At 36.9% G+C, this 12,721-nt stretch overlaps 1 protein-coding gene across 5 annotated transcripts in view; it reads right to left on the bottom strand.

The window, feature by feature from the left end:
• GABRG3 (gamma-aminobutyric acid type A receptor subunit gamma3) overlaps positions 1-12,721 on the bottom strand; it is a 299,464-nt gene that overhangs the window by 265,010 nt on the left and 21,733 nt on the right. Inside the window, exon 1 of one of the 5 annotated variants that reach the window (XM_077173457.1) lies at positions 7,162-7,269. The exons of 3 other annotated variants lie outside the window; for them this stretch is intronic. Coding sequence is in view for 1 of the 2 variants with exons in the window: in XM_077173455.1 (XP_077029570.1) it covers positions 1,716-1,718 (3 nt within the window). In the remaining variant the exon portion in view is untranslated. Of the gene's footprint in view, positions 1-1,715; positions 1,868-7,161; positions 7,270-12,721 lie in introns of those variants that run through there. One more of the 5 variants, XM_077173455.1, reaches the window with a different exon arrangement.

Here is a 12,721-nt window from a genome sequence, read left to right as displayed (position 1 = left end):
GAGGCATTTTCAAATCAGTGTTCACCACTAGCTAAGACCCAGCCAATCAATATACAGCTGTTACTAACAAACACAGGACTCTGTGCTCTGTAAAGCAGGTCAGAACAGCTACTGGGATCCACAAAGTACATGCACCTTTATAACCTTTGAAAGAGCATGATTTAGAAAGGTCCTTCTGGTCACAAAGCCAACTGAGAATTTAAGAGCCCAAATATTCTTTAGCTTGTAGACACATCTAGAAATCTCACAATAATGGCAACACTTTCTTTTCTTTATAGCACACCTTTTATTCCCTCCATCATGAAGCATCACCTGCATTATGTCTAGGACAACAAGCAACAATTTTTCCATTCATGGCTTCTCTCAGTCAGCAGGGACACCTCCATACTTGATTGGCACAAAAAGATTGTACTGTGTCCTGCATACCCAACATAAGAACAGCCTCAATACTCCCACTAGTTTTTCCTAGCTAAGGAAAAGGTCTAGCAAAATTTTATGGGCACAGTCTATAGAAGGAATAATGGGCAGCACCATTTATTTTATTATAACACAAAATATAGGAGATGCAGGTACAAAGTGATCCCGTCTTTTCCATCCAACATCCAAGGGAAAAAAAAAAAATCAAGAAATCGTCTTAGCAGGGCTCTTTTATCTGTTAGCTTAACAGAATTACAGAATAATAGGGGTAGAAAAGACCATGTTGCCATGCACCTGGATCCATTAAAAACTGAAACTGAGCCATGGGCTTGCATAGTTGAATTATATCTGAAAAAACACATTCAAGACTCAAAGCCATCTGAGAACTCTTAAAAATTATTTCCATTCTCCATATAAAGAGCAAAACTCTCTCTTTCCTTTTCATTTAATATTAATGTTATTTTTATTATTAGTCTTACTATTGTATTTTCAATTATTAAGCTGGTCTCATCTTAACCCCCAAGTTTCTGATTCTCCTCCCCATCTCACCTACCAGGGTCAGAGGGAGTGAGAGAGTAGTTAGTTGCATGGTACTAACTTTGTGCCAGAGCTTAAAAGAACAGAAGGAAATGGAGGAGAGAAGAGACAAAGTGAAGCGGTATGAGCACAGGTGAGAAAAGGCAAGGCAAGTGAGCAACAAGCCAAGGGGACAGCAACTTTGCCTCACAATTTTCCCCTAGAGAAAACAAAACCCCCAAAACCACATCATCATACTTTCTTCAAAAGCTTTCTAAAAGTACACACAATTTTTGAGAGGAGAAAATTAGTTGAGGAAACTAAAGGTGATAAGAAAAATCTAACTTATCTCCAGAGAACCTGTTGGAAGAATAAGCAGAAAAGAAGCAGTATTTCATACTGTAGTTCCTACTTTCAGGCTGTACCTTCAAGCTATGGATTGGACAGATGTGTCAATTTTGGTTATCTGAAAGAAGATACAGAACCAAGCAAAGGTATCTTGAATAGAGATGTTTCTACACAGCATTACTGGCAAGTATTATAATCAATAATTCATTGATTAAAGTTAATTTCTTTAAAATATATACTATAGTAAGTAGAGGAATGTACCTGTAAACTTAGAGATTTTGACCATTCACATGAATGACATTAAAAATTGCAGGCTGATTTTATAATGCACTAATTTTAAATCAATGAGTGAGCAGGGATTTGATTTACATGCCAAGCAGCTGTAGAGCCTTACTTCCAACAACTGAATTCTTCTAACATGATGTAGAACTTACCATATGTCATATGCCTTCAAGCAAATCATGCTGAACCCTCCACTTAAGCCTTATCTTCTTTATTCAAGGAGTGTTTCTTGCTTAACTATATCAAAATAGTTAGGGGAAAATAAAGATTTTTGTTAACCTTTGCACTCCCCCCAGTAAAAACATTCCATAAATTACACGGAAATAGAATATGGGGCATTATTTGGAGTGTATCATACAGTCTTCCCTTCAAAATATGAGCCGAGTTATTTTTCTCACTCAGTTTCCTAATCACTGTAATGTGAATTACTCATCCTACATTTAGAAAATATAGGTTATTTTCCTTTTGTATTCTGAGTATCCACAACAACCACTGAAGAGGGATGCAAAATATTCACGGAAATGACTGCAGAGCAAGAAAAAACCAAAATCAACCTAGCTACCAACAACTAAATACCTAGTTTGGATAGGATTCAGTAGTGAACTCCTGAGCTCAAGTCCTGGCTCTTTTCTAGGCCAGGCAAAAATCGTGATCTACATTCTATCAGAAAGGCCTCTAATTATTTAATCCCGCACTTTATCTCTGTTTCAAGCTCAAGAAATTCTCCTGGCTCATGAGTAGAAAGCTGCTCTTTAAAAGGCTATTAGAAACTCAGAGGTTTCAAATGAGACATGTCACTTTACAGCTCATCCAAAGAAAAGAAAACACAAAAGCAAATTGTCCATTCTCCTCAACCAGCTCCACCATCCAGCAGCCCTTCTGCTCAAGAGGCTGCCACACTTTCTGCAGGCTCATCTCATGTTGACTCTGAGTTTCATGTAACTTTCTTTTGTCCAGTTTATTTGTTTCTTTCAAACTAGTCCTGAAAAAGATGCAGGCAATCCACCCTTCAAAAACTATTTGTCAGGTAATATACATATGGATTCTGTATTAAAACCCTCTGAATTTCCACCAGAAAGTGAGATCCCTAGCCATTTCAATATCTCATCTATAGAGATATCCAGAACTTACATAGTAAAACTAAGATTAATCCAAGTATTTCACCAAAGATAGAACTATACCTGGCTTGACACAATACCAGTGCAAGATGCCTTTTAAGTCTCAAAGCTACTTTCACTGGCAATCCCAGAAATTTAGGATAAGCTGATTAAGAAATCAACATACTTTCTTTAAACAGCAAAAGGATCTTAAACCCTACCTAAATCATGCCTCATTGCAGAGGAACTTACACCTTTTTGCTGCAGGCAGAAGATGATTGTTAAATGGCAGCACGTCATAGTTCAGCAAGGTGTTCAGTTGTGTACAGAAGCAACAGGACCTGGAAGCCCCTCTCTTCCAGCTCTTCTAGGAGAGCCCATTATATTTGTAGCTGATGCAAATTTACAGTAAGAAAACAGGCACGTAAGGATACACTAAAGGGAGAAATATAAGGAGAGTCCAGATAGCACAGAAGGCCTTTCCATTTAGCTTTAGTGTGTGCTTAAAAATATATGTTGAATGTGCTACCAGACACTCATCTGTCTTATCTTGTCCTGGGGTCCATCAGGCACAGCATCACCAGCAAGCTGAGGGATTGGCCCATTCTGCTCTGCACTGGGGCAGCCTCACCTTGAATACTGTGTGCAGTTTGGAGCATCACAATATAAGGAAAATATTGAACTGTTAGAGAGTATCCAAAGTAGGAACACGAGGAAGTTGAAGGGCCTTGAAGAGAAGCCATATGAAGAGTGTCTGAGGTCACTTGGTCTGTTCAGCCTGGAGGAGACTGAGGGGAGACCTCATTGCAGTCACAGCTTCCTCATGAGGGGGAGCAGAGGAGCAGGCACTGATCTCTTCTCTCTGGTGACCAGAGACAGGACCCAAGGGAATGGCCTGAAGCTGTGTCAGGGGATGTCTAGGTTGGACATCAGGAAAAGTTTCTCCACCCAGAGTGTGGTTGGGCAGGGTCCCCAGGGCAGAGGTGACAGCACCAACCCTGACAGAATTCAGAAGTTATGTTCCACTGGAGCTCCAACCCCAAGGCCCTCCTGCTGGGTCCCTACAAGCAGCTGCTTGCGCTACAATAGCAAGAAAGAGAAACTCCTGTACCAAACAAAGAGCCTCAGACCAGAGAAACTATGTCTCTGTTGAAGGAGGAACTACTTTTGCAAAACCATGGTAGACTATCAAGAAATGCAGGACTGTTTCATCAGGCCTAAGTACAAGTGAGAAAAAAAATCAACCATAACTTTGACTTTTCAACTCCTCATTGCTGCTGCATTACAGCAAGATCACTAGGAGCACAGAACATTGCTCTTTTACACCAGCTTCAGTAGCTCAAAGTTCTCCAAAAAATCTGGCCCACACTCACACTAAAACATGTACAACACAGGTGGAATCAGAGACCTAAGCTGCTAAAACCATTTTTTCTGCAGAGCATGCACAACCACATTTGCAGGCAGATTTCCTCAGAGACAACAGAAGGCATTTCTAACATACAGGAAATGCACCAGTTTTCCCCCTCCAAAGCCTTAAAATTTAATGTCATTTTTAACTAGCATGACATAGCAAGGCTTGGTGAAAGTTGGAAGGTCACTTGCTTTTGAAAATGAAAAAAATACATGTTCCTATATTTGCTTCAGAGCCAAACCACTGAATGAACTGCCTTTGGCAAAATTTTATAATATATGTATATATCTGCTAATATTCTTCACAATATTAATCTGAAATCCACTATTTCTAAAGAAAAATATTACACAGATGTTTAATTAGGTTATAGCATCAACCCCAAGTACTTATACCCTTATTTCATCATTTTTAGTTTTATAGTCCAAGATAGAGCCACAGGAACAAATTACTAAATAAAGCTAAAATTGCCTACAGTTTTTTCTGGGTAAAACTGACCCTGTCCTCCATCTCATCCTGGAAAATGCTCAGTTCAAAGAAATGAAGATTTAGTCCATGGACAAGCTTCAAATTCTGAATGAAAATTGAAACTGAGCCTTGTAAGACTCCATTGGAAACAAAATATTCAAAAAACACTTTCAAATCTGTTGCCCTGTTATTGCAAAAGTTCCATACCTTCTTGGTGATGGCCCATGAGCAGCTCCTTGCAGCACTAACTGCTTCTTCTTCACAGCACAACCAACAAACTCCATCTCTTTTGTAGCACTCTTCTTATTGGACACAGCTGTGGCCTATTAAGGGCAGGCCTGTTCCTAATCTTTGGTGATCAGTACAGCTGCAACTCCTCAGGGGTGAGACTACCTTCTGCACTATTTTCTTACATTCTATCCCTCCACACAAATCTAGTTCCTGACTTTAGCTTCCATGTGATGCTTGGCATAAATCAGATCATTTATTTAGAAGCTGACAGATTTTTTACATGCTCCTCAATTTAATTTAATTATGATTTTGACTGCTAGTTTGTTTGTCATTTTATTGAAAGCATTTTACAAAGATCCTCGTAATTCTAGACCTATAAAGAGTTTGAAATTTGAGAGATTCTAGTATGTTATCACTGGCTGTATTTTTACAGGCTGAAATATATTAGTAACAGAACACAAAAAACCAATTCCCCATGTAAGAGGTGGTGAGATATCTAGAAAGAAGCCACATTCCTAAACACTACTGTGTCAACAAAAACTTCATGTATAAATCTGAGCTAAATCAAAGAATTTACACAAGTTGACCATTCAATGTATCAGCAGCTATCATTATCTAGAAAAATCACACAATGCCAGTTTAGCCAGACTTTTTAAAAATCCAGAAGAAACTCTCAAGTAATTATTTTAATCTGCCTCTTTTCAGTTAGCTAACCTTGCTGTGCCACAATCCATCAAAAACTCTATTAGCTGGTCCAGCTAGGCAGCTCTCAAAATACAGGTCCAATTTTCTCTTTTTAAGATATTCTCCCAGACTTCCTATATTTGTTTACACTTTCCTTTTCTTTATGCCATTTTTACAGTACTATCCAGATGGCAAAGTAATGCTCAGACCTATTTACATAAATACAGTTTCAGACACCAGAGAGTTAGAGAACACATTGCAGGGAAAACAATGAAGATAAAGAGATTTCAGGAGAGTGCAATCAAACAATCTTGCAGTCTTTTTTTTTTTTTCTTTTTTTTATTCAAAATAAAAACTCCTAGTATCTAACCTTTTAATCTGGAAATAATAAAAGGTACTTTAGGTAAAAGGCAATATGAAAGCAGCAGGCTAGCACAGATCATATTTCCATTTACACTGATGAATTCAACCAGTTATGTCAGGTGAGAAACTGGGTCCCCTGTGGAATTCAGACTGCAGTATCAGGCATCAGGCAGATCCTGTGATACTGTATACATCTCCTATTTATTTGGCCCCATCCAGCACAGAAGAAATTCCCCAATTTACAGGTGTTTCACTTTTCACTCTCCAAACAGTGCAAATTCAAAGAAAAGACAGAAGGCAGTGAGAATCCAATATGTTCTAGCGCCAAAATCAACTTTGGGTAATTTTCGGTCTTATAATTAGACTCTCAGTGTGGAGTATTTTAGGAGAACATGGCTCAAAATTATGCCTGGCATAGTTCTATTCACTTTCTGAGAGATTAATTTAGCTCTTTTATTGTTTATGCTGTTCCACACACTGCATATAGGTATCAGAATAAGTCAGAAACAGAGACAAAATCATTGACTGCATTTACCTCAATCACTATGTATGCCCTAATTGAATCACAAGCAAAAATGATTGCATGAACTGAATTTATCCAAAATTGATAGTCTGATTTCAAATCAGCATTGAGCCTACATTATTCTGACCAAACAATATAGCTTGATAGCTCATCTCAGTGTCTAATGAAGTAACATTTGCATAATGCATGAATCTAGCTTAGGAAAATTGAAACTGCTTTGCCTTAAAGATGGCCAGATGTTTAGTGAGCATGTGCTCAAGGCACAATTTCACCCAGAGTAATGAAGACCAAGACTGAGACAGATAAGTAATACAGGAGGAAATTTTTTATTTCCATTTGCAGTGGGAAAGACCAGCAAGCTTTTTGGTGATCCCAATCCTTCAGTTACTAGGAGCAGTAAAATTCAGAAACTGGCACTCTTAGACAAACAAACAAAAAAAAAAAGCTTTTTTGATTCCAATATAATAATCTCTATAAATTAAAATAATATTATTGTAGCTTTCTATAATTCACAAATTTGACTGCTTGGCAATTTGACCACAATCTACAGGCCTTCTAGGTAATGAGAAACACATGCTGTGCACACTGCAGCAAATACACCTCAGGGAAATACCAGCCTGGAAAGCCATTTGAAAGCACAGAGCTGTCAGAGTCTGATATATGGAGTGTGTGTAAGCAGATGACAGTTACTTCTTTGTCTCAGTTAGCCAACACACTTTACCAAACATGAACTATCAGCCAAAGCTCACAATCCCTGGAGTTCACTAGCTACTGTTTCCAAGAAGGATTTTGAAAGGCAAGGTCTAAAAACAAAGGTAACTTACTGGTTAGACAATACAGGTGGAAAAAGTCTTAAAATCTTGGGCACACATGTCCTTTTTCTTATCTGAGAGAACCACTGCAAACTTCTAGCCTGTTTAGACAAACATATTCTGGGTAAAAACAAGAATCAACAGACAATAGAGAGAAAGGTTAGTACATGCAACTGAAGGAGAAAAAGATGCAGCACACAGGAAAGGTGATGAGCAGTTACCACTTGCAGAAATTACCAGGAGCACAAGTACAGAGCCACAATACCCATGTCACTTTTGAGCTGGTGCTTTTCTGTATTCAACAGGATTATGAAATTCAGTTTCCAGGATTTTTCTTTTGATGGATTTAGTAATCTCTCTTAAGGAGAAGGACCAGGAGATCTGAAATAGCATGACTGTCTTATGGAATGTTCTCAAAATAGTACCAAACATTTCTGGACTTCCCCCTCTCTTGCAGCTCCCTGTGCTGTATCACATTTGTTCAGTTTCTTGCATAGCCTCCAAAGAACTTTTGGCTTCATAGAAGAACAGTAATACAGAAGCAAATTATATGATAGTGTAATCATCACTGTGTCTATGTCAACATGATGAAGAGTCTGCAATACCAAGTGTTTTTTCCACTTTTCCTTCTAACAGCTGGCCTAAACTCCTTCCTTCAAATCCTGTTATTTGAAATCTCAAATCAAAACAGGTACAACAATCCTATTATTATTACATATTTTTTGTTTAGGCCAGAATTCCCAAGGAAGAATACTTAACAAAAATCATACCAAATTTCTTCTGGTATGCCAAGAATCAATAAGATTTCATCTAAATTTCTAATCTCACCTTATTCAAATATTCACTAAATATGCAAGGAAAATATCAACGGAGCTGATGTAACCACTGGCATTTATGTTAAGCTAGACACTGTAAGAAAGAGTTTGACACCCTCATACTTTTATGAACCTGTTGCAATTTTCATAAATCTGACCTGACAGAGGGCCATATTCACAAAGGTATGAAGGCTAGGGATTTAATACTTCCTATTACTAAGCTCCTTAAATATTTTTTTAAATTCTGTTCTTGAAAAATATACAAAAGCAATTGTAAGAAAACCAGAATCAGTTATTCCTGCTCCCAAGTCTCCCAAGAAATGCAATTTTCTAGATAAATTATGGGGTAAGCACAGGAAACAGTCAGAAAGGATGACAGCAGTTTCTTTCGTTTAAGAGTCTCACAACAGCCTTGAGAATTTATTCTCCTAGACCCCTGAATAGTTTCCATACCTTTACCATTTATAATTTAAAGAAACCCTCAACAGTTAGTAAAATTATTATATTACCATTAAAATACCTGTGGTAAGTTTCAAAGCAGTCACTACACTTTAATGTCTCAGATGTTTAACTAAAACATATCCAAAAGTCTGTGGTCAAAATGATCTGCTTCTGTGTAGTGTAGAAAAAGTTAATAATAGTTATAATAACAGCTTCCTCTCACAACATTTCTTCAGCTTCCAAGGGTTGCAAATAAAATTTGCAGAAGCAGGGAAAGAGCCACAAAGTTTCATGAGAAGATAAATTTTTAAGTGTAGAGAGCAACTTACCCAATGCAACACAGAATGTAACAGAACCACCTGTATCTTAAAAGTCTAATGGGAAGCAGATACAAAAGAAGACTGTGGTAGAAAGACCTTTGAGGAAGAAAGCTATGAAAACATATAAAGAACCTAGAATATCACTATTTTTGACCAAATAAAAGCCCTTTTTCCAGACCATGAAAGCAATAAATTAAGACTACTTTGATTTAAATGGAGGAAAGTGTATGGTGTTAGCAAAAGCATGGAAGTGCTGGGATACAATACAACCCTGCAGGCTGTAGACCTTTTTAATTGCAGAAACCAAGCGTTTGTATTATTCTTCAGTTCTTTGTAGTCATTCAGCAGAAATACCTTGCTTATATCTGAAAAACTATATCTGAGAGTACTCAAGAGTCAAGGGACACCATGTTCACTAAAAAAATCTTGAAAGGAAATGTAATAAAATTCTCTAAAGCTTTTTTTTTTTCAGAAATCTGACAAAAAAGGAAATTACGACCAATTAGACTGATGACAAGCTCTCTTATGGAAAAAAAAAGTAAGGTAGGGAGGGTCTTCTGGGTTTTGCTCATGGCAATAATGGTGTGGAAAATCATTGTTCTGATATTCAAATGATGCTGATGAGCAGTATTCATTCTTTACCACGCAAAAAACCTTACAGAAAACTGAAGATGATTCTGTGGCCCAATAATGGTTTATAGGGGGTTACACTGTATTCAGCTATTCCTTCCTAACTACCAATCACATTTATAATGCTGCTAGAATTGCTCTATGGATGCTGTGACATCTAGGTCTACATCCCCAGAAAGTTACACCATGACGTCTTATGACAACTTGTCATTAGTACATCTCTAGTACTTACAGAAAAAATCAGCAACATCCATTTGCTTCCTGAATAAATCCATAACTGAAAGCACTAAGGAAGACCAAACTCTCAAAACCATAGTTTAAATTACATCAATATCATTCAGGAATCCAATAAACAGGTCAACACAAAAGTAATTACTCTTTTATGGAGCAATCATGGAAAGCTCAAAATCTAAAATAAAGTTGATAAACACTTGACCACTCAAAAATGAAATTGATTTAGGCCAAGAGATTGCCAATTTACCCTAAAGTAATTCAATACCCTTTACAGCAATTTAGCCATAGTTTTTCTAAACTAACTTTCCCAAGTGCTGGCTATAAAGAATGTGAAGCCATGTACTGCTGAACAGACAAGAAGGGCAACTACTGCTTTCTAAAGGGACTTTAACACTTAGTACACTACGTCTAAAGGCCTGCAGCTCCAAGAAACAGGTTTTTGAAGTGGGAAAAATCAAGCTTTAAAAACTGCAACTTAAGTTTTAAAGTTTTAAAAACTTTCCAGCTTTAAGAGCTGTAAAGGAGTTTCTTACCACTTTTTGTGTGATGGCTAATACATTACCTCAAAGAGGAGGTACCTGTTACATATTGTCACCCTGTTATCTATGGAAAAAATATTCAGCCTAGCTGCTCTTCAAATCTTTTTTAATATCCACTACTGAGCAGATGAGACATTTAATTTTACTATCTTACTGAAATTAAATTGCTCATTTGTCATACACCTTTTGAGACAACTCTAAGGCTAAGTTCATCCATATTTGACAATCTGCTTGAATTCTGATAAGACAGAGCAGCAGACCTAAGATCAGTCCATTACCAAAGACTTATGACAGAATCTATCCCTCCTCCAAGAAGTAAACTGGATTTCCTGCCAATGCAGTAAATTATGGCAGTATGCATTTTACTGCTGCACATCACAGCACGTAAGCTACATTGCAGAAAAATTAACAGTAATCTAGCTCATCCAATGGCACCTCAAACAAGAGCTGCCTATGGCCCTTCTTTATCCAAGTCTGTATCTCCCAGGCCCTGTTTTAGTTACACAAAGTGGAGCTCTAGAGAAGACCAAATGTAGATGCTGCCAAGGTGATATGTAAAATAATCAATCTATGTTCATTTCCCCAGGCCCAGCTTCCTCTTTTCCTTTCAGTTTGAGATTATACAAGCCTCTCACAAGGTCAATGGTGGAACAGAAGCCACGGACAGATTCAAATTTCATTTTATTACTACTACCTCCCAGAAATATTTTCATAGGGAGGCACTGACTACCAGAGCTTAAGGCAACAAGAACAAGCTTGTACAAGAAGTGATTTTGTTTTATTAGAACAAAGTCCATTCATCTTAAAAGTTTTCTTTAATGCATATATTTTTTTATTATGAGAGATCCAAACTTAATGACAGTATATAAATATGCTCTAGAAACAAGAACAGTAATCTGATCGTAACCTAGAAAAATGTTTAAGTGTATGATTTGTATATCAGTCCTCGTAAACAAACAGACCCACTCAGACTAAAATTTAGTCCAGTACATAAGTGTTCTCTTAGGTCACAGAGCAACAAAGGAGCTGGTAAGATTTTCAGGGGAAAATACAAATAGCCCAAGGCATACCATTATTATAGTGATTCTCTGAACTCATCAACTGGAAAACTCACTCCTCAAAAATAACTGAAACCATCTCCCTACACAACTGCTTTATAAATAGATTAGGTGAGATAGTGAGATAGAGTTAGAAAAACACACTTCAAGTTAACAATGAACTGGGCATCAGCCTTGTGCTCAAACAGTGACTTGCTCTATCTTTGAGAAGATGTCTGTAAAGGAAATTCTTGGGGGTATTTCACAAGGGGCTAAAAATGGGATAAAATCTGGCTATAAAGTAGCTCTGCCATATGATGGAAAGATTCAGCAGGCTATGTTTCTATAATTGCAGCTGTTCTAACAATCATTTTAACAAATAGACAGAAAGACAAATAAATATATCAAACAAATAAAGACTGAAAGCATGCAAGAAATTCAGGTTTAATCATAAGCTTTGAGTAGTACTTTAGACAAGTCTCCAGATCAAGACTATTCTTTAAGATACGTAGAGTGTCCAGTGGAGAAGCAAAATGAGCATGTGGGGACTTTGAAACTGAAGTTCAAAGAAGTCTACCAATACATTAAAGGGTAAAAGAGAGTAAAAATTGCTTTTATTTTAGAACACTTAACTGAAAAAATGGGAAATATAGCACCCATAAAGATATATGGCTTAGCCTAGAGAGTGGACACAATAGAATGAACTGATGAAGTACATAAAAGAAACACTCTGAAGTGCCATTTAAGAATACTTGAGGATAAAGAGATGACCAGTAGGCAACCAATTACTATTTTTATGGACAGGTAAGTACAGTTTATAAAGTTGTTTTTCACACTCTCTTCAACATTCTTTCTGTACAGCTGTGTTAAAATGAGACTCCAGTTGCAAAAACCACACAAGCGTAAAATTCTTCCTTCACTAGCAATTTGTGCTGCAATCTCAGATTCTTGTAGCTATTCAGTTAACCCTGTTTGTGTGAATGCATAAATACACAGGCTTTGACGCCACTGAAGTTTAATAGTCTATTTAATCTCAGCGTGTTTACTTTTCTGTCTCACAAAACTACTTCTAGGGGATTTTTTCCCCCCACTATTTATGTCTAGTTCCCAATTTGATTATTGGTCTCTTTCCCTTTTCTGTTCTTTTATAGACAAGCCAGTATTGCTTATCTGTAGAAAACCAGGTTACAGTAAGCCATGTTAAGACTATGGTTTACAAGACCATCTATAAACCTTTACAGCTATTGACAAGAACCAGAGGGTTGATGAAAAATGGCTTATGGGTTTTAATGCAAAATCATATGCCTCCTGGACACCATTTTCAATGGAAAATACTAGAGAAAAAAAAATTTAAAAGGCAGACATCTAAAAACTGAGTGATATGAAATTCATACATCTGCTTTACAATATAAAGCATGAGGAAAAAAATTGCAAATGAATTCTAAAATTAAAAATTAATCAAGAGAACTCATTTAGAAGATCCTTAAGATTTTCTAATATGGTAGAGCAGTCATTATAATTATAGATATAACAAATATTTTCAATAAGAAAAGATT

This window comes from Agelaius phoeniceus, chromosome 2 (assembly GCF_051311805.1).
Source record: "Agelaius phoeniceus isolate bAgePho1 chromosome 2, bAgePho1.hap1, whole genome shotgun sequence".
Taxonomy (NCBI): Eukaryota; Metazoa; Chordata; class Aves; order Passeriformes; family Icteridae; genus Agelaius; species Agelaius phoeniceus.
This window is presented reverse-complemented; position numbering and strand designations above follow the sequence as displayed.